General features: G+C 43.2%; 1 protein-coding gene across 3 annotated transcripts in view; it reads left to right on the top strand.

Annotated features, from left to right (window-relative positions):
* Nucleotides 1-22,805, top strand: part of PCDH11X (protocadherin 11 X-linked) — a 777,133-nt gene that overhangs the window by 427,614 nt on the left and 326,714 nt on the right. For all 3 annotated transcript variants that reach the window (XM_079962396.1, XM_079962397.1, XM_079962398.1), the window contains one exon: nt 2,765-2,836. In XM_079962396.1, coding sequence (XP_079818522.1) covers nt 2,765-2,836 — 72 coding nt within the window. Of the gene's footprint in view, nt 1-2,764; nt 2,837-22,805 lie in introns of those variants that run through there.

Raw genomic sequence — 22,805 nt, 5'->3', positions numbered from 1 at the left:
CATACACAGGATGAAAATTGTATGAGGGAGAGCAAGGGTGTTAGGGAATGTCCACCAACTCTGTCCCCAATTTATTTTGTTGCTTTCGCAAGTCCTGCATTAGCAGGATTCTATATTGCCTTTGACCTGCTCCGTCTCCGACTGTTTAGGGACGCAGGTGGCGCTGTGGGTTAAAGCCTCAGTGCCTAGGGCTTGCCGATCGAAAGGTCGGCGGTTCGAATCCCTGCGGCGGGGTGCGCTCCCGCTGCTCAGTCCCAGCGCCTGCCAACCTAGCAGTTCGAAAGCACCTCCGGGTGCAAGTAGATAAATAGGGACCGCTTACCAGCGGGAAGGTAAACGGCGTTTCCGTGTGCGGCTCTGGCTCACCAGAGCAGCGATGTCACGCTGGCCACGTGACCTGGAAGTGTCTCCGGACAGCGCTGGCCCCTGGCCTCTTAAGTGAGATGGGCGCACAACCCCAGAGTCTGTCAAGACTGGCCCGTACGGGCAGGGGTACCTTTACCTTTATATTGCCTTTAGGAATGAAAGAACTCCTGACTTCAGAAGTTCACCCTTCAACTTAAGGAGGGTTTTAAATAAGGAGGCCACATGATAGGGGGCAGGGCTTGCCAGCATATACATTGCTCTCATTTTCATGATTTTCGATCCTTTAGGAGCCATATAGAAGTGGTTTTCCAGGCAATATAGAGGAGTGTAAGTTTATTTGCTTTTCCTTTGCATTTGTTCTTTACAGCTTCATCCTACGAATAAGATTTGCCCACCTGAATTCAAAATAGAAAAACATTGTGTAACCAGGCTGTGACAGCCCCAACCCCCAGGGATCATAAGAAAGGAATAAAGACTCTGACAGCGTGTTATGGAATTAAAATTAGGCCACAACTTTATTAAACTTCTGAATGTAGGAAGACCTTGGCTTAGGCACTGGGCGTGTATCCCTCCCAGCCCCCCAGCTGGGGGAACCGGGGCACATCAGGGTTAATGGGATATGGGGGTGTTCTGCGAGACGTATGTGTAGCAGGCAGCCCCACCCATATCCCCACACGCAGGGTAGTTCACTGACAACCTTTCAGTGTATGGCCAGTGACACCCATATTACAACCCCTTTAAGAGGGGACCCTGGAATCGCTGCCGCAGGGGGGAGTCAACACTTCACACACACACCCATTATATGGAAGAAAAGACTAAAGGATTCCACCCAAGGCCATAAACAGCCAAAGTTGTGATGAATTGCTACGGGGAAAACAAAACCTGCCAATGCAGGAAAATTTCTTCCCAGTCCTTCTTCCCAGACAGCAACCAGTCAAAGACTGTAGCAGTGCCCACTAAGCAGGAAGAAAAAGTTAACCTGCAACCAAGAAAACATTAAACAAAGGGAAGGGAGGGTGGGTGAATCTCCAGAGCCGACTGCCTGGCTACTATTGGCTCCACCCCCTGTATATAATGGGACTGGCCCCACCTCCCAGCAATGAAACTTGACTACTGAGGCTGGGCGTGAATCTCCAAATAATACTGAGAGGCAGAACAGCCCCTGTTTGCCATTAAGCTCCGTGGGAACTGTAGCACCATGCGCAATCTTGCAAAGGACACCCACAATGTAAAGTGTGAATGCTCATTGTCCTTTTGGCAGTGCAACATATAAATTAGCACATGCACACTTTCTACAAATCTGTGCCTACCCTCATATTCTGTTTCGTGGATGCATTTCTTCTTTTTTTGTCACTGCATAAGTGGCCACCTTCTTCATGGCGCTGATAACAGTGGCAGTGTCCATATGCCAGGACTCATCCCAGGCATAGGAAAGGGGTGCTCAAGTCCAGCCACGGCAGGTTATTTCCAGACATCCATGAAAAATAATACAGTAGACCTGGATTAGTCCCATAGCAGAAGATAGAGAGATATGCCAAGGCACATTTTATTTTCTTATTTGTTAACATTTCTTTGCATCCTCATAACAAAAGTTATTTGAACAGCTTATTTCTGTGATTCCCCCTGGGTACTATGATCCAGACTAGGAGCAGGAAGCACTAGTAGAAGAAGAAGAGTCTGAAGTGGAGGGGGCTAGACAAAAGAGCAGAGTCCTTTCAATGAACCCCACCCCATCTCCCAGATTTTCAGAGGCTGCCTCTTTTCCATCCAGGAGAGGAAGGGACTGTTAGAGAATGTGAAGGCTGAGCATATCTCAGAGGTGCCACATTCTGCAGCACAGTGGGAGGGATCTAGCAGTGTATGTTACTGAGAAGTGGCACAACAAGAAAAGAGAGATGAATTCCGCCTTCAGGCCAAGAATTCCCCAAGGGGCAGGAATTCTCACAAGCTGCTGGGCATTCTCTGCCTCTTCTTAAAAGGTTGGCAAGGTAGGTGGGGAAACTCACTGGAACAACTTCACAGCTCCTGTGCAGTCTTTGAAGCTATGTTATGGATCTTGGAAATCTGTACCTTGGTGCTGATCCTGGACCAGAACAATTGTTGCTGTCCTTTCGTCATGTAAGACTGTGGTCTGCTCTTTCCATGATGCTGAATTGATACCACTTGTCTGCTATAATAACCTTCCCCTCCATTACTTACAAGGAAGTATCTGTTGTCATTTTTTTGGCAGGAGCCAGCACACTTACAGCAACTATAAAAACCATTTAAATACAGTGAATTATTATAACGTCATAATCCTTTCACTGATGTTCATACAAACATGCACAACTATATGCCAAATGTTTATATGCTGGCCTGAAAAATACTGACTGTTCATATTTCTCTTTATTTCTGCAAGCATTCAAAAGAATCTGGAAGACCCCAAACACCATTAAAAGAGACAAGTCTAGAGTCGTGGACTCAGCCACAGGTAAGAAACAGCATTTGCATTATCTCTCCTTTTCTCATGTTGTCCTAGAGCAAGGATTGAGAAAGCATGGCACTCCATATGAAGCTGAGTACCCAACCATAGCTGTCAACCTTCCCTTTTTTTGTGGGAAATTCCTTTATTCCAGCACCACTTCCTGCTGCTATCCCGGATTATTAGATATCCCGTAGACTGTCCCCGGGACAGGTGAGGCTGCTGATCCCTTATTTTCGAGGCTGCGGATCCCTTATTTTCAAATCTGAAAGTTGACAGCTATGTACCAAACTCACATCAGCCCCAACCAACATGGCCAATGATCATGGATAATAGGAGCTGTAGTCCAACAAGATATGGAGTGCGATAGGTCCCCAGAGAATTACTATATATTGATTTTAAATATTTTGGTTTGTGTACAGCTTATAGTCCTCTGAAAACAAGCAAAGGTAAATGCTGTACTTCAAAAATACATATATTTTAGGCCTCTCATTTTCTTAGATCCTGCTCCAAAAATGACAGGATTAGTAGACACATGATAGGAATGTGCTCACTTCTTAGTAGTTCTGGGTATCCTGTATTTAGTTTTGTTTGGCAATTTGAACTTTGACGTTTGTACAGCATGCCAGGCCCTTGGAAATCACTCTAAGTTTGAGAAGAAACTTGGCGGATATTTCTCTGCCCAGCAGTTGCAGATTAATCTGGCAGCAGTCACAACCAGCTAAATTTCAAAAAATATCCTGAATCATACTAAGACGCACATTTAAAAGAGTGACCCATAATGCTGGCTACATGGTGTGGGGAGATTCAGGCAGACAGTAGAACCAGTAGGCTATACTGGAGGACCAGAGTAGCAGTAAGTGTCCAAAAATGCAAGGTACTGGTGCTGCACCTCGTGTGACACAATCATTCCTGGACTTGTACCACTTCCACACGCAGAGTGGGGAAATCAAATGTTTGCATGCTCTAAGAGATAAATACATTTTGTGCAAGCAAAACTGGAAATTCACTTCAAACATGCTAGTTTTCTATTTGCTTGGAGGGTGAGTGTTTTTGATGAACTATGGAAAAAAACATTCAAAAATGGCATCCTTTCTTCGCCTCCTGACAAAGCAGTCCCCAAATAGTTGGTACATGTGAGAAATTAGAAATAAATTTTAAAACATTCTGTGGAATTGTGGAGAACTGAAATTAAGATTGGAAAAATAGAGAGGGAGAGGGAGAGAGAGAGAGAGAGAAATTGAGACTAACCAAAAGTGACAAATTTGTCCAACCCTACACGGGGGGCAGAGTATTGGTGCAATTTGGGAATATGTGCAAAATTGCACTAACTGCTTGGTCTGTGTCTTGAACAGCCCTTTCTCCACATCTATTTAGGATTAGGGTGCCAGCTGTGGTTGAAACAGCTCAAGACCACAGGACTCTGGTATGACTCATCCAAATTTTCCTTTCTCCAAAGAATTTGGGTATGTGCGATAGCGGGTATAAAGCCAAGGCTGCAATCAGCAGAAGTAGGTGGTGGTGGTAGTGAAGTAAATTGTGGTGGTGATGGAGCTCTCTCCAAACTTGGATCTCTTTGTATATTTGGATCCATTCAGTTTAACCTCTAAGAGCAGGTTAGAATGACAAATCAAAAGGGGGAAGACTCTGAAGCTTTGATAAACCACTCTGCTGGTGCTGCACAACTCTCCTGGTCACACTGGTATAGGTATGATATCAAAACATTATTAGGCGGATGCTCTTAAAGAAGCATCCTCCTAGGCCAAGGCCCATCTAGCCTAGAACGTTCCTTTCACATTGGCCAACTAGATGCCTATTAGAAGCCTGGTTCTTTTTTTAATGTAAGCACATTATTACTAGTATTTGTGTGAGTGTATAGGAAGACCACCAGTCACATGGGGCATGGTCATGCAAATTGGCCCATATTCAAGGCAAACTGCAGTGGTGCTGAGTCTCTAACAAGCCACTGACAAACAGAAATGTACAAATTAAGTCAGTGTCTGTGGAAATTATGAGAAGATCATTAACTCTGGGGATGGAATTCTATTTAAGTCTTCAGAATGACAGCTTAAAGGGTGAAAGCTTATCAGCAGAACATTTTAAAATCTTAAGGTCCACTGGTTTTGACCCAACAGAAAAGAAATTATGTTCGTGCAATTCAAGGGATGAGAAAAATGATGAATGAGTACATTCATGGACAACATTTAACTTGAAGACTATATAATGTGTTATAAAAGGAGGATTCTTGATTAGCTACCATTATTTGATATTGCTTTGTGTCTTTACGTAATTGTTTTAGGGTTGCAGAGTTGAGCAGATTAATTTTTTCATATTAACTTAGAGATGGGAGGAAAAATTGACAAAACTTTTGGATTTTAATTATATTTTCTGTTTTGGCAGGCCTCACAAACTCTTTCTTTCTTTCTTTCTTTCTTTCTTTCTTTCTTTCTTTCTTTCTTTCTGCATTTATTCCAAATTACTACTCAATAATTTCCCCAGCTGGTTTTGCCTGTCTTGCTGTTTTTCTGGTAGTTCAAAACTATCTTTAGTTAAGTTGTACTGTATATGGTGGAGTTCAAGCTGTACATGGTGCTTTACATCACACAATTCTCTCTCAGTGTGAATTTATTTGCTTGAAACATTTTTTTAAAAAAAACATTACTCTGCATTTTGGCTGAAAAGACTTGCAGGGCAGCTTACATGTGATCAATAACAAACAAGACATTATCTGTCCAGACATTTTAAATCTGAAAGACACAACACAAAAGGAAAAAGGGAGCAGAAAGGACCAAGCAAATTCAGACACTGGTTGCAGTTGCAAAGTTGAGCAGCTCAAATGGATATATTTGAGGGGGAGCCAAGCAGAAGCAAGCTTCCCATCTTGTCCCCTGCTTCATCCAGGTAGAATAACAGCTGAAAAGGTAACAGAACCGTTTGGCATGTAGCCAGTAGTGGCTGGTATTGTGGCACAGTTGGGGCTGTATTACCGACCTGGCTTGAATTGCCCAAGTGTCGTGAAGCCGCCATCAAGCCATTTGGGTGAAACAAGAACCACAGACACAATTCATTGGAGATTAAAATTAGGCCACAGTTGTATTGATTACAGATGTAAGTGAGTTTTGTCTTGGCATTGGGTAGCCTATTAAGACCTCCAACCTGCCTGCTGAAAGAATACCTGAATGCTATATATAGCTGTAGTACAGAGAGCCACAAGTCTTTTTCTTTTTCTTCTTCTTTCTCAAATTTTTCTTTCTTTCTCCTTCTTTAGAATTTTCTTGTTCTTGTCTTTCTTCCCTTTTTTTTTAAAAAAAAAAGACCAAGTAGCTGTTTCATATCAGTGTAGATAGTTCATAATGGATATGTATTTTTGTATATCTCTGAGTAAGTATTAATAAATATTTTTTTAAAAAAGAAAAATGGATACCTGGGGGTCAAGCCTGGTGTGGGTAAGAACAATGACATACTTAAAATAGGTGCTACCCCACAAGGTTGCCATGCTGGGGAGTGATATGGTCCTTGGCCCCTGCCTGGGCATTTGGCCAGCAGCTCCTCCTCCCCTTTGAATCCCTTTAATGGGATACCACACCTCCATAGAGTGGGAAGCCGGAGAACACAGTTCCCCTTCCACACTGACTAGAAGCTAACCCAATGCCATATCCACCAAAGTTATGATCATTGTGAGGAAGGCAAAACCCTCAGACAGGCCCTATTAGTCTGATGGGACAAATTCCTCCTGGTCCTGAATACGGCATCTGTAAAACCATAGCAAGTTCTAGCAAATACATTCAATTGCCAACAGACTGTAAGACCATGACTAAGGGGTCCATGAAGTCTTGTGTACCCTCAAAACCAACAGTGGCTTGCTGGGTGGGACAACACTGCTATTCTAGCTTTCCAGCAGGTGTCGCACTGTTGCTTACTGGGAACAAGTTTGGGAGGGAGAGGCAGCAAGGTGTTTGCTCATTATAATAGAAGCACACTAGCAGTTTGAGATTGTGTATGCAGATCATTTGCACTGAACTGACCTCCCCATTGTCTCACCCCTTTCATTAAGCAATAGCAACCCATGCACCTGGAAGCTAGCACAGTTCAACCCCACCTGGTGAGGAGCCACTTCTGCTCAAAACAGCTCTCAGAGGGTTGAGGAAACTATCATCTGTTTGGTAGTTTGGAGCTGTGCTGTAGGAGGAAGGAATCATCACAGACTGGGGACCTTATCTGAACCGTGCAAGATTCCTCTGCCTGATTTCAGGCAAATCTCCCCTGCCACAGGCCACAGAGGTGGTAGAGGTTCTAGAGGTTTGACCCTCTAGAAAAGCTTTTAAGGGGAGACATGGGAATGCAAGGGGGAAAATAGGGGAGTGAAAAATTGGTTGTCCAAGCTGCCTTCTGCCTTCTGCTGCATTATGTCAGCCTGCCTAGCAGAACAATTCAGACAAATTATCCCTGTCTACATGTTGTTTCACAATTTGAATTGAGCAACGAGTCAGGCATGTAAACCATATTTGTACATGGGAAACTGCAAGGGTTGAAGTTGACATCTGGGATGGGGGGGGTGGAATATAGCTGTTGTGCATCAGGTATAGGTTTACTAAGAGTTATTGCTCTGATTGCTGGTTTTAGCTGTTTCCACCTCAATCACAGATTGTGTTTTCTCTGGTCCATCTTTTCCCCCTTCTAACAAATGCCAGTGCTATAAGGAGACCAATGAGCCAGTAAGTTTGAAATTGAATCGTCTTTCAGAAAAGCTTGAGTACAAACATGTTTACTCTCTCCCGCTCCTGTAACTTCCAACCTCCTCTAATGATGCAATATAGCAACAGTGACTGGGACATGATTTTGCATGAATCTGAAAATCCTTTGCATCAACCATGGTTTCGGTTGCATTCAAATCCTTTGCTGAAACCACTGCATTACAAATTGAACTTTGCAAGGGAAATAAACCATGCAGCAATTTGTGCCAGATGACTGGAGCTGGTTAGGGCCTTTGTACCTTCAGATAATTGAAATGGGGAATGGTTTGTTGCCCTGTCATGAGAACATAGCTGTGGATTTATCTTAGAGGGTCTAACTGCTTAGCTCCCCCAAGAGCCTTACAAATTGACAGGAAGCTTGGAAGTTGTAAGTGGAATAGAGTTCCCTCTTTATCCTCAGCTTACAATCATGCTAACCAAGGTAAGCAGTGTTGGGTTCTTCTTTTTGAGTTATTCAAGGGTGCATATTGTGCTTTGGTACTATTCTTTTTGGACAACAGAGATGGGGAACCTTTATTACCCTGAAGACTATATTCTCTCAGGAGTAATATGCCAGGGGCTGCAAATGCCACTTGTGGGTGAGGCCAGGGCCAGTGGTGGGAAGGGCCACAGCTTGATGGCAGAACATCGGCCTTGCAAGCGGAAGGTCTCTGGTTCAATCCCCAGCAGCTCCAGGTAGGGTTGGGAGAAAGTCTTGCCTGAAATCCTGTAAAGCCACTGCCAGTTATTGTAGATAGTACTAAGATAGATGGACCAATGGTCTAACTCAGTATAAGGCAGCTTTCTATGTTTTCCCCTATACCCCATCTCTCTCTATTCACATCTGTTCACACTTATGCTCTCTGCCCTCTCTCTTACACACATACACCAATTTGTGCTATCTGTTCCCACCCTCTCATATGCATGTACACTGTCTCTTCTCTTCATTCACCTACCTGATTATTTGGGATCACCCATTTAATTGAAGCTGGCCTCTCTTAATATGGAATTTCTGATTGGCTGAGATCACTCACTCTGCTCCTTGAAGACACACATGGCATGAAGCATACTCAGCTAGAAGTCAGTTACCTGGCTCTTTCCCCTCCCTCTTTATTAAAACACAACCAGGTCAAACCAGAGCATTATGGGGTGAATGTTCTCATGATTGAGGGTATGCTCTGCCACCCACAAAATATATTTATTTTTCTGTAGCAAATTCAAGGGTGCCACCTGTGGTGTACTCTGTGGGGGGATGGGGACGGACACACAGGGGTGGTTGCTCCAGTGCTGCCTCAATCTAGCTTCTTTTGCTGGGCTGTTGAAAATGGCTTCTCCATGAGAACAAGGAAATGACCTTTCCATGCAATGGAATGACTCCTCTTTTCTTATCTCTGCAATGTCCTGGGTGATGCTGACACTGTTAAGCAATTGAATGTGCATGCAGATTCTGTCCATTGCCCTCCCTCCGCCCTTCCCACCCATCCATCTGTCCAGCCCTGGGTACTGGCAACCCATGCTACGCTACTGCTTTCCACCCCTCCATAATGGGTCCCAGCTACATCGCTGCTACAACTGCGGCTTGCTTTCAATAAAGTGTGCTTCATGCTATGGTTCAAGACAAGCGGCACCCCTGGGAACCAATAGAGTTCTGGGGGTGGGGCTTTGAATGAAGCGAGAGGAAGTGCATTAAGTCTGCAAGGTCCTTCCTTTCAGAAATGTAGGCTATATACCATATTGAAAATGCTTTCTATCCTGGAAGATAAGCAGATTCTACAGTGATGTTTGATTGGTGTTTTTAATTTGTTTTTACAACCACATGATAGTTTATTCTGTTTTGGTCCTGCACTCCAGCATTAATTTCCAATTTAAAAAGTAAGATAAGTATGATTGCAAGATTAACACAAGCTATTTCAGGTTTTAAGAGTTCACCACCTTCCATCACCATTGTGAGGTGGCTGTCTCCAGCGGTCATAATAATGGGAACATCCCAGAGACCCTCAGGAGCTTTCTGGGTAAAGATCTAGGCCAATTGTTTTTAAGGGATAAAATAAAGCAAAGAGAATAAAAACATATTTTGTGATCTATGGGCAGGGCTTACTGAGATATTAAACACCATGCATTATTTCATTTGTTCCTCCACTGTCCGATTAAAGCACATGGCTGCTAAGCTATTTCAGCTTCCAGTTAAGGGGACTCATAAACAGTTTTGGTTTTACAGAGGTCAGTTAGCTTGACATATTCCGAGTCTTTCTATGGTTATTTCAGCTTTGGGAGCAATCTCCTTTAAATTCAATTTTCCACAGTTGTGTCTTGCACTCAGAGATCAAAAGATGTCAGATCAAATCTCTGTTTCCAAAAGAGCGGAAAACAGAGGGTGTGTGTGTTTGTCAAATTAAGCACCAGGTACCATATTGGAAGTATATAACAACATTTTGCTGCATGCAGATGACCTCACTGACATGCCAATCAGATTGTAAGATCCTGTGGGATTGAATCTAACTCTCTTTGCTCATACTGCATCATGCAGCTCCAGGTCCATGCTGTTACATCACACTACCAGCATGATTAGCATTGGTTGAAACTACAGATATGAAACAAAACTATAAGACAAGGCAGTAAAGCAATAACATATCAAAACAAAACAAAACAAAGCAAAACAAAACAAAACAAAACAAAACAAAACAAAACAAAACAAAACAAAACATAGAAGCACATTTTGAAACTTCTTTAGACCCAAGGATTCCTTCCATTTCAGTCTTCATCTTGCCAAGACTCACAAAATACTGCTTATCACTTCCAAATTGTGCCTTACATCTAAACAAACTAGACAAATGGTATCATCATCATTCTCTCCCATGCAGGGTCTCAAGGCCATGTATAGTTAAAATAGTTCATATTCAATATCACTCATCTCATTCTATTCTCACACATCCACCAATGCACACAAGCACACTATCCACCCAATCAATCAACATCTTGAAGTCTTATTTCACTGCATCCTCACTGAAAATCTGGTTTGCTGGAAGTGCTGTTGCTGGTGGTGATGGAAGGGGAAATGAATTTTGTACGATGACTACCTGCTAGGTTTCCAGTCAGACATCTTGGGTCAATATGTCCTGGCATCAAATACAGCATGCTCTCTGACCTTCTAAACATTCATCATGTTCTTCAGTACATTTGTATTGAAAGGGAACAACTTGTTTTCAAATATTGCTGTGTGTATCATAAGGACACAGGAAAGAGTGGAAAGACCAGGGGCTGCTATGGTAATTTATGCTGCCCATGCCCTTGCCTTTCAAGCTACTTGAGCACATTTCCAATCGACAGCCCCAGAGTAAATATACATCAAACAAAATTGGCTTCTCCGTTTGGAGAACCCACTTCAGTAGCTGCAGTAATATATGGACCTTCTTGACAACTGCCATATATTTGCCGACCCTCCCCTTGAGCTAAAGCCAAGGCACAGGTGACCCTGAAGGTTAGCATACTATGTTCATAAAGCATTTTCAATAAGGTTCTTTCTTAGCCGCCTTCAATGTCCAGTGATTAAAACCTCATTTGTAATCATTTCCAGCTGGTGGACATCTGCAAATACTTTATAGGTTGGACTTACATGCTAACCACAGGATGTTGGGTCTTTTATTACCAGTTGTTACTGCTTAAGTGATTGACTGACTTGTTACACAGTAAGATGCAGGAGGAGATGCCTAACAGTTGTGTGGCCACCTCTGGGGGAAATGCCAGAGATATGGGTTCCAGAGGCTGCATAGTTCCAAGGAAGCGAGAGAAGCCTTCATTAGGCATAGCTGGAGCCACTTTCTTCACAGCAGGAGCAAATTTATCATTGTAGCTACCCAAAACTGCTGGAAGGTGCACAAAGACCAGGAACATATTTTATTTGTTATATGTTTTAATTAGCATATATATCTGTATCACTTTTGCATTAAAAATATCCAAATCTGTTAACCGTAACAAAATACAAAAGGGGGGGGGCATATTATGTGAGGTTATCCAATCTGTTATACAAGATAGATTGAGTGATCGATTGATAAGTATCAACAGACAAGTAAAGCAATAGTCTCCAGTGAGTCTTAAAAGCCTTTGTAGCCATGAAGCTTTTGCTCTACCTTCATTTAAGGTGGCAGTGTGCCTCTGAATACTGGTTGTTTGGAAACACAAATGGGGAGAGTACTGTTGTACTCAGGTCCTGCTTTTGGACTTTTCCATAGGTATCTGATTGACTACTATGAGAGCATAACACAGAGTTAGTTCAGCCTTTGGCCTGATCCGGCAGAGCTCTTCTAGATGCTATTTTTGTATGTAGCCTTAAAAGTTAGGCTAAAAGTTGTTAATCTAAAGCAGAGGTCACCAACCTTTGGGGTGGGACTATGGACACATCACATCCTATCACATACCATGGCCTATTCTACTTGCTGCAATTGAATGCTTCTTCAATTTTAATTGCAGCAGGAGGAGGAAACCCAGTGGGTGCCATGGAAGGCTTTGGAAGGGTGTAGATGTGCACCACCTGGGCATCACATGGGTGACCAGTTTTCCTGCCAAGGCTCACATTCAGAACATAATCTATATGCTAAAATGATTCTTTGCTTGGATGCAGAAACCAAAATTGCATGGCCAAAATTGTACCACCCATAAACGAAAGAGAGGTACCCATACGTTCAAGGATTGTGGAAGGACCAAAAGGAAATTCTGAAGAATATAGATAAGGTTGAGAGGAAGAATTTGAGCAACAGCACAATGATAACTAAGCACACTTAGGGGCCAAGGAATGTTGACAAGAAAGCAAGAGAAAGCTTGGGAGGGCAGGGAAAGGGGAAAGGAATCCTGGAAGCAGAGGCGGATTTAGGGCAGTGTGACCAGTTCTGCTGCACTGGCTGCTGAGCCTAGGGGGCACTGCATAGCACCACAACCGTGATGTTGAGAATTGAGCGGAATGGAACGCGAGGGAAGGGGTGTATTTTGACCTTGCACCGGGCACCACTGAAAGTTGATAGACCAAAGTCTGCCTTTGCTGGCAAAGGGCACAGCTGGCACCTACTTGCTTTGAATAATAAAGTGTGTCAGTGAATATGTACAAAGTTCCTTTATAACTGATTAGCCAGAGCAAGCTTTTGTCTCAGAATAGGATGGATGCTCTAAGGTGGCGACTGCAGTTCCTGGCAGAATTTTAGAAAATTTGTGTTAATGAAGGCAGGTTCTGAATTGGCACCTTTCAAGGGCAGGGATAAGTTTTTGGCAAATTGCTATTGGATTCTTTCCCAAGGGTGGTACTGGAGGCTAATTTGGAGTATCCTGCTCAGCCAAGATGGCTCTATAAATTTTGAGAGTAGCTAAAATAGTTTCTAATACGATTAGTGAAATGTCTGGGAGGCATTCTGTACGTACTGGTGTGGCCCTTGTCTTGAGAAAGAGAAGTTAGAAGGAGATTTTGTAATGAGCACAAGTGAATCTTTAGGAAGCTGACACTTGCTTTTAATGAGATGGGAAAGCAGCTAAAAATCCTAATTACCAATGATTGAGGGTAAGTTTATTTTCCTCCTTTCTCATCTTTACAGAATCACGTTGTAATCTCAGAGCAGTGGATAACAACATCCCTAATCCAATATTTTAACAGTAAATAATTTGATGATGGGAATTGCTTCACTAATCTCTTAGGCTGCCAACGGTACAGTTAGAGAATCCACAGGGGGTTCACTAATCAGTTTTTTGTAGACGAAATCAGCTCTGGCAATTTGTCTACATTCAAAACAGCCTGCAGCTGGAGAGAAAGCTAGTCAGGCAGCTTTAGGTTCCTTCAAGGGAAGTGAAAATTGTGTTTTGTACTCCCCCCCCCCCTTAATAGAGCCAAGATGGTTGGGGAAACAAAAACTTTATTATAGAAATATATCTTCAGCATGTTGAAATTTAAGGAGTGCTAAATGCAATCTGAATTGTGAGAGCATAAATTGCCCTATTGTCTCTAAACTGCAGATTGTGGGAGGCATCCAACTAACATGCTCTGTCAGCACAAGGATTTCTGCTTGCTCAACAGAACATCCCCCCCCCTTTCCTCTCCCCATGCATGCCCCACACCTCCCACAAATCTATTCCAGAGGGTTGGGTGGACCCCTAGAACAGTTTTAGGGGGTGCACAGGGGGAGGAGGGAGGGGGGTCCATTGCACAAGTGGGCTGATGGAACGTGTTAGTTGCACCATGTTCAGTGGTGGTCAGAGTCAGAGTGAAAGGTGGTGGGAGCAATCAGTGATGCACTTACCTCTCTACAGTAGGCTACATTTCATTCACAGGAAAGTCAGAGGTTTCTGCGCCCACATGCCTCTCTCCATACTCCATCCATGCAAGAAAAGGAACATTATCACAGTTATAGACACATTCCAGCCAGGCAAAAATGTTTGAGGATGATATAAGCAGGGTCTGTGAAAGATGTCGTCTGGGGAGAGAGTGTGTGGCCTACGGAGAGTCCCAAGGGCCAAATAAAAAGGCTTGGAGAGGTGATTTCTGCACCCAGGGCTTGATGCTCCCCACCTTTGACCTAACGTTATATATGGATGAGCTTACCTCCCATATAAATTACTCACATTGTGTGTCGATATGCTGCCCAGATTTTATGGATCCCTATGTTGCTGCCAGGAATGGTGAGCTCTTGGCAGGAGAGCAGCAAGTTACACTCATAGCAAACTTGGTCAGGTCATGTGTTTTTTAAAATATCCGTAGATTACTTCTGCATGGGTTTTTTGTTTTTGTTTTTTGGAATAAGCCCTTCGGAAACACAAACAACTAGAGAAATAATATGGTTGGGGAAAACTTGGCTAAATTGTTGTGCTATGGCAGGGATGTGGAGACAGATTAGGAAATGGTCCCCTAGCATAAGGATGGGGAACTTAAGATGTTGCAGGTGTTGTTGTACTCCAAGTTCCATCAAGCTTGGCAAGCATAAGTAATGCCCAGGCATAAATGGAGTTGTAGTCTAACAACATTTGGAAGTTCATCCCCCCCCCCCGCCCCAATCCTTGTGCTAGCAGAACAAACCTATTACAATCTAATGCTGTCTAGGGATGGGGAATATCAGGATTTGAGCCTGTAGCAACTGTCTGAGGAATGGATAATATCAGGCAGAAATTCAGCTGGTGTGCCACCAACAAGCTATATGACCTGCTAGACCACAGCCTTGCATCTATCTGTTCTGGAACTGCTCCCTTTCTCGGGCCTTTCCCACACGTCCTTAACAGCAGACACATCTCACAGATGGGTACACTCTTCCACCTTCCTGAGAAAAAATGACTGAGTGAAAAGAGCATGGGATCTAAGAGAGTCCGGTCAATTAGCTTGTTGCAAACTTGTGCAATCTCCTGTTTATCTTACTTTTCTTCCTTGTTATTTTATGTTGAAATTAGAAAATGACAAAGCTTAGCTTTCATTTTTCTGTCCCTCTGCAAGTTTCAATGTTCAAGATACATTAGTCACCTGAGCAGCAACCCTCCCCCTCCCTTGGTGGCATATAAACTTTGACAGCTTCTGCAAGAGGTCCCGTGGTCACCTCTGGGGTCTTGAATTACCTGTGTTCTAATCAAGGGGTCGTTTGTAGAAGATGAAATAGCTTAGGGTAATGTAATCCATTTCACTCTTTAGAATAATTAAAGCAGAGTCAATTTCAACTGGGATTTGTTAGATCGTTACTTGAACACGTTGGGTTTCTAACCTGTCATCAAGGTGGATTCATTTTTTGAAAGTTTCTCAGTCCTTTTAATTCCTTAAGGAGCTCAAGAGATATTAGAGGCCCCCTTCTGCTTTCTGCCTCCCACCCTCCAGTCGATGAGGAAAGGGGAGCTGGTTAATTGCATCCCCAATTTTAATTCCTGTCTCTTAATTCAAATACCAGTACTATCTTGTTGTCATGCTCCAGAAAAGGGCTTCGTAATGAAAATATAAGGTCAGAGAAGACTAAGTAACTGCGAAATAAAACAACTATACACAGATGTTACATTGGAAAAAAGTGGTCATAAAAAAGATATTCTAAGCATCAAGGTAATAGGAATATCTTAAAATGGGTGCAATAAAGCATGTTAGCTCAAGCTTTTGGGAAGGGCAACAATCAAAGGTGAGCTATAAGATTGCTATATGGTGTCTTAGGCAAACCACCTTGCACTCCTCAACATATACCAGGGATGGGCAGCTTCTGGGCCTCCATATGTTATTGGAATCCAGAATTCATTAACTGAAATCAGGTGAGCATGGGTAATGGTCAGGGGTGATGGGAGATATATTCTAAAACACATGGGAGGCCATAGGTTCCTTATCCCTGGCGTATACAACAAATATAACAAAGGTGACCTGTCTTGCAATTAGTTAGAACTGATGAGCTTACATGGAATATAAAGGTAAAGGGACCCCTGACCATTAGGTACAGTCATGACCGACTCTGGGGTTGCGACGCTCATCTTGCTTTATTGGCCGAGAGAGCCGGCGTACAGCTTCCGGGTCATGTGGCCAGCATGACTAGGCCACTTCTGGTGAACTGAGCAGTGCATGGAAATGCCATTTACCTTCCTGCCAGAGTGATACCTACCTATCTACTTGCACTTTGAGGTGCTTTCGAACTGCTAGGACTGAGCAACGGGAGCTCACCCCATAGCGGGGATTCGAACCGCTGACCTTCTGATCAGCAAGTCCTAGGCTCTGTAGTTTAACCCACAACCATAATGAAAAATACCATCTAAATAACAGTAGCAGTGTAATTCAAATAAGTATATTTCATGCAACTGCACTGAGTATGTAGACAATTATTGCACATGACTGGTAGTTTCAAGTACACATAGTTGATAATAAACAGACTCTGCAAGGATGATGTACTTAACCCAAAATTGACTCTGGAGCATGCAGGTAACTTGTGCATTTCAGATAGATTCATAGCAAAGTGGTTACCTATTTGCTCTGCTCAAAATTAGATTCATTTATGTGGTCTGGTTCAGATCACAATTTTCCCCATGCATCTCATTGTATGCTGAAAATAGATCTGGCCAGAAGGTGGAACATTCTAATGACTGTTTGGCCCATTTGACCACTTGCAGCACAATTTACATTTGCTGCTTGCTCAGAAAATGTTGCAGGTTTTGTTATTACTCCTTCCAAATCTCCCACATGTCTAATAAATACACAAAACTTCACATGAGACAAAAGAGAGAGAGATCTGGACACATAAACACACACACAGAGATACACACAAACAGGGCCCATAACTGGAGGTGAACAGATATATCAGTTTTCAATTTTTCCAAACCTAAAATCAATTATCTTCATTTGCACAGCATATTGTATGATGAAAATTCATCAGCTTTAGGGTGAATTTCTCTTCATATACATATTTTTGTATGCACTTTTAATTAATATAGATATTTTTGCAATCCATTTCCCTTAATATAATGCATTTTGCATCTTATTTTATGCACATTTTCTTGTGGCTTATGCATTGGTGTATGCATTGTTTAATTGGAGATCTGCATCACAACATTCAGAGAAGTGCAAATTACAAAGGATAATGGTCTTACTTTTGTTTATTGGTTCAAGAAGTGTAGAATGCAAGCAGAACCCCACTTCTCCCCCATCCCTACTCAGAACCTGCTCTTTCCATCATACACCTTATGAGTACGGAGTAAATGTTAATGAATATACTGTAGTGTTGAAACAAATGCCAAAAACTGATGAAAAGCTATTCAGGTTAAGAGAGGAAAGAAAAAAATAAAGCTGAACGTGATGGATTCATTTCATGGGAATGTACAGAGCAAGAGACCAAATAAATGGAACTATGGAAAATAAATGCCTTGAGAATGGTTCTTTAAGAATGATAGATGTATTGTCAACCTGCTTTCAGCTAAAAGCAAAACATGTATGTTAAAAATAATTGGGGCTGGTGGGAAAGAGGATCAGAGAGCAAATGGAACAAGATCAATCATACCAATAACAGCTTAAACATGGAACAATATCTCCATTGTTCCTGGAACATTTAAGGTAAACCTTTGCTTGTGGCAGTGGTTAGCTTTCATGACTATGTTTTCACTTAACGTTGCTTTAAGGGTCCTTTGCAATACTCATACTTCATTCTGCTCCTGCTAGGGCACTGCTGAAAGACTGCCTGTTTCAATTTTTGCCTCTGCTCTTAGGCAAGCAACCAAAACCAGTTTTCTATGCACTGGTAACCTCAAAGTTGGATTACTGCAATGTGCTTTATGTGAGGCTACCCTTGAGGTTAGTCTGAAGGCAAACTACCACCAGCATATAAAGCCTGGCTTGTGAGATTTGCACTGCATGCTGTCGTTGGGCCAAATTCAAAGCTTTGGTAGTATACACCTCAGCTTTGTTGAGGGACCAGATTACTTGAGAGACAGCCTCTATCTGGAGTGCACGTCTGGACAGTGTGTCTGGAGGTCTTGGACTGCCCAGATGTCAGGACTCTTGGCCTTGCTGATGTGGTCCAAAAGAAGGAAGAGCAATACATTTGGCATCAGCTTGGTTGCAGAAGTTGCTGTAAGGAGGTGTGCAAGGTGTCATCCAGCTGTCCTTGGGACCCCACTCTGAATTTCTTTAGGATTTACTCCTTAGCCTTTTTCTCTCCCAAAGATACTCTACAAGGCAGCAGGTAAATATTTTTCCTTGGGGTTTTGCTAGTAGTGAGAAATGCATACAATTTTACAAATAAATGTTATGCTTTAAATGCATAGACAGTGGTGGCCTATCACATTTTGAAATGGGAAGGCATCGCTCCTGCTCTCTGCCCTCATACCCTGCCCAAAACCTGGTGAGAGGAAGGCGTTCTGCTGGTGGTGGGCAGGGGGCTGTTTCTATGGCTAGAAGTAGGAACCCCCTGAAAAGAAACAAGAAATAAAATATTCTTGCCTCTGCATTATTTTCCTCTATCCTAACCTGCAAGAAAGAAATTTGAAAGCTCCTTATGACCTCATTCATTAATGCAGCGGAAGCCAACATAGTGCCCCCTGATGTCATTGGATTACAGCTCCCCTCATGCCTGACCAATGGCCATGTTGGATGATGTTGATGGGAGCTGTGGTCCAACAACATCAGGAAGGCTACCTCTTCACTATCTGAGATGAAGATCTATCAATTACCGTGGCAATCCTGCAGATGACATCATCACTCCTGTTCCGAAAGGAAAAGGTCATTGAGCTGCACTCAGCTGTGTTTCCCCTCCACTATTTTGCTGCACAGAATTGTTCCCCAAGCCTCCCTAAAACAGATGCTTCTCTCACTCTTTCCATTCCTATTCCTAGTTGCTGCTTATGTGGTGTTTTCCCCCCACCCTCATTTAAAGGAAGGACATGGACAGTCTGCATGGAAAGCTTTTGTGGGTCAAGGGCTGGATCAGTGAAAGTCAACTGAGTTACTTCTGAGCATGGGGATGAACTGCTTTACAGCCAAAATGCCTGCTCATAATAGCAGGGAGTTGGAATTGCTGTAAGCTGCTGATGGAGGACTACAGGCCAGATATGGCCCCTGGGGTCTCTTCATCCAGCTCAAATAATCTCCTCCTCATGACTCCTGTCCTTTTCTCTCCCTACTGCAATTAGGCTTGGAAGAAAGCCTTCCATTGCCCTTCAAGGCAAGGGTGAATGCTGCTGTCTAAATGACAACTCTGTAGTATCTGAATGTGAAGAGGGAAATGTGGCTGGATTTTTTTCTTAATGTGGAAGGGACTGGCATTTCCCATGCCAAAATGTAGGGCCAAAGAGAAGAGTCTGCTCCTTATTGTGCAGTTTCTTGCATATTAGGAAAGCTATACATAGCCTCAGACACCAGGGCTGTGCAGATGGGGTGCCATTGCTCTCCCATCTTCCCAATGTGGTATGTTGCTGCTCACCAAGAGAAAGAGGTGGGGGAGAGAGAGCAAGAAAGTGGGAGTTTGCCATGGTGTGAATGCTGCAACATAGCCAATCTGATTCTCCTCCTGCTTTGTCCGTGCTGTGTCTACACTATGCAAAGCTCTTGCTGCCTTTCCTTCCATCTGTCAGTAAGCAACAGTGATACTTGGAAGGCAGAAGAGCAACACATCCCCACCGGCCTCTAATAGTTGGCACACATCTGTCTCAAGAGACAATGGAGTGCACCTCTAGGGGTGAAATCAATCTGCTGAAGAATCACAGTGCCTTCTGTAGCTGTGGAGACCAGTAACTTGTAACTGCTGACTCCCAAGTTGTTGACACCAGCTTGGCTGCAAGAGCTGCCAGAAGGCAGAATGCCACCCAACCACCTTAGGGACTCCACTCCAGATTTGTGTAGGGTTTATTCCTTAGCCTTTTCTTCTCCTGAAGATGTCCTCCAAGGCAGCAAGTACTGATTGCTCCTCAGGGTTTACTCCCAAAACCTTTCACACAAATGAGTATAGTTGCAAGGCAGCAGAGGTTCAGGATCAGAATTTTCCTTCTCCTAAATGGGATTCCTTCCCAGATTGACGAGCCCCATCTGTTACTGCAGGCCCATGCAGAGCTTGTCTGAGGCCTGGGAGTCTTGTTCTTGGTATGAAAGTGTAAGTCTGGCAGTCCCTGGTGGGGCCTATCAGCTAGCTTAGCCCACCAAGGCAAGAGTACTCAGCTGCCCTCCCCTCTGCAAGGGCCTCACCTGGTTTAGCCAGTCGAAGCCATTTCCTGGGGTGTGACTGCTGTCACATGCTGACAGCTTCTACAAGCCACAGGTAAGAGCTGAGTGCAGGGTGATGCCCCAAAATGAACAAACTACCCCAGAAGGAGCATTATGTGCCCACCACCAAGGGTACTATTCCTACACTAATACCCAATACACCCCAAGCAGCCACTACTAATTCTACTTAATAACTAATTTCTTATTTAGATTCCCAAATAAGGATATCTGTGGATTTTCTTTAGCTGGGCTCTTTCAGGCAATAAGTAGCAGAGTCTTCTATTCTGTGGCCCAGGAATGATAAATGGAATGAAATTCAAGTGTCCTTTGTGCTCAATGGTGTCATAATTGGAACTTCTCTATTTGCCATTTTCACACCTGTAGGGGATTATTTGCTTACCAAGAAATATGATTTCTAGAAACTGTGCAAGCAAGGCATTCTTATATAGATGTGCATTCAGAGTGTTGGGGTAATATTGGGATTCAAGTTCAGCACCCTGGGCTGCCTGGAATCACCAGTAGAATCCAGACACTAATTGTCAGTCAAACAGAACATTTATTTAGGTGCTGCAAAGCTGGTGTGGCAAAACCTCAACCAGCAAGTAGTAAAGGGGGTGGCACACCAAATACAGTGGTGCCCCGCAAGACGAACGCCTCGCAAGACGGAAAACCCGCTAGACGTAAGGGTTTTCCGTTTTTGAGGCGCTTCGCTAAACGAATTTCTCTATGGGGTTGCTTCGCAAGACGAAAAAATCTTGCGATTTCCCGCGGTTTTTTTCCACTCCCCCCCTTTCCTAAGCCGCTAAGCCGTTTATCAGCTGTTCCGCTGATAAGCCGCTTAACAGCTGATCGCTAAAAGCCGCTAGACCGCTAATAGCGCTAATCCGCTAAGCTGTCAATGGGCTTGCTTCGCATTACGAAAAAACCGCTAGACGAAGAGCCTCACGGAACAGATTAATTTCGTCTTGCGAGGCACCACTGTATGAAAACAGCAAAAGCATTAATACACTTACAAGGAAATGGAAGCAGTGTTTACTTCTTCTACTAGCTTCTACGGGTTTAATCACGTAGCATAGCAACTTTCTTATCTTTCCCTCCTTCCTTTGTCCTCAACTGTTATAGCAATAGCTTGTGTGTTAATGCAATATGTGTACGTGTTGCTCCATCCTTCTCTCATGATTCTCTTGCAAACACAAACTTCACATTCCAGCCTTCACTTGCTCAGCCCTTCTCACACACGTTTCAATTTTCATTCTATAATTTCAATAATTTATCCAATAAGAGACCACTACTTAGAACTGCTCTTCTTCTTCTTTGTTATTCCTATTTAATAATGCTGCTTAAAACTGGGTTTATTTTAACTTCTACTATTCTGCTAACTTCAAGTGCCTTTTTTCTGATATTTTAAGCTAACCAAATCGAGCACTTCTGTAAAAACAGATGAGACAACATTTCCATAGCTGTGGTAAATGCACAGTGAAATGCATAACTGAAATGCAGGAATCATGAGAGATGGAACAAAGCACTGAGCATTCATTTCTCATTCCCTGGTTAGCGCCATGAGTGGCAAGACATTCTTCCTTGTACTCCTCTCTGTCCTCTGTCCTCTTTCCTGCCTCCTTTTATTTATTCTGCATGTCTTTTGATTTTATCGTGGAGCGAGCAGAACTGCACCGCTGATTTCTAAGCAGCGATTTTTTGTCAGCACCCGCTGAGGAGTTGCTGGACCATTAGATGTTGCCTTTAGAATTTCCCTCTTCCTCAAGGGGGAAGCAAAAGGGTGAAAGGTTGGCTGTTGCAAGAAGCAGTTCTGCAACATGTTCAGAGTGAACCTGAACTCACACTGAGCACATTCAAACTACAAGCATTAAATAGCTGCCAACTACAGAACGAGTGATTGCTGATCAAACAGTCCCGACTTTACAATCCACCTTGCAGTGTGCTTCATCAAGCGCCAGGCCTCCTTTGTACACATTCATAGGTAGCATGAGGGGGTCGGTGCTCATTTGGTTCCCTCCTCCCTTCCACAATACAATGTTCACTTCTCTCTCCCCCCCCCCCGGTTTAAATTTCATTGCAAACTGCTTGAAGTAACGTCTGCTCATTTTGCAACTGTCAGACTAATCCCTCTCACAGCACCGTGTGGAAATGGAAGGAACCCTGTGCTTTTGAAAATGCATGATGCCCTGATGGTGTTCATCGGAGGAGACCTGCAAATAAATGTTATTTGTGAGCAGTTAGCATGCATATGAGGGATACTTCAGATCAGTGATCATTCCTAGAATTAATCAGATGTGCACCACTCAGAACACAAGCAACATATTTAGCCGAACCTTATATTATAGCTGAACTATTTCCTCATCCCTCAGATTAAGTTCCAAAGAGAAATGTATACATTATGCAGTTAGAATAAATTATGCAGATTAATTTTGATTCTTTTTCATAATTCTGCTATCATGAATCATTTTTACAGGACATACATGTATGCAAACAAGGACAGAAATGTGTGTGTGTGTGTGTGGAATGGGGAGGGGAAGAAATTTGGTTTGGTTCCCTTTTTATTTCTTATTTCACACTTACC

The sequence above is a fragment of the Podarcis cretensis genome, assembly GCF_951804945.1.
Source record: "Podarcis cretensis genome assembly, chromosome: Z".
NCBI lineage: Eukaryota > Metazoa > Chordata > Lepidosauria > Squamata > Lacertidae > Podarcis > Podarcis cretensis.
This window is presented reverse-complemented; position numbering and strand designations above follow the sequence as displayed.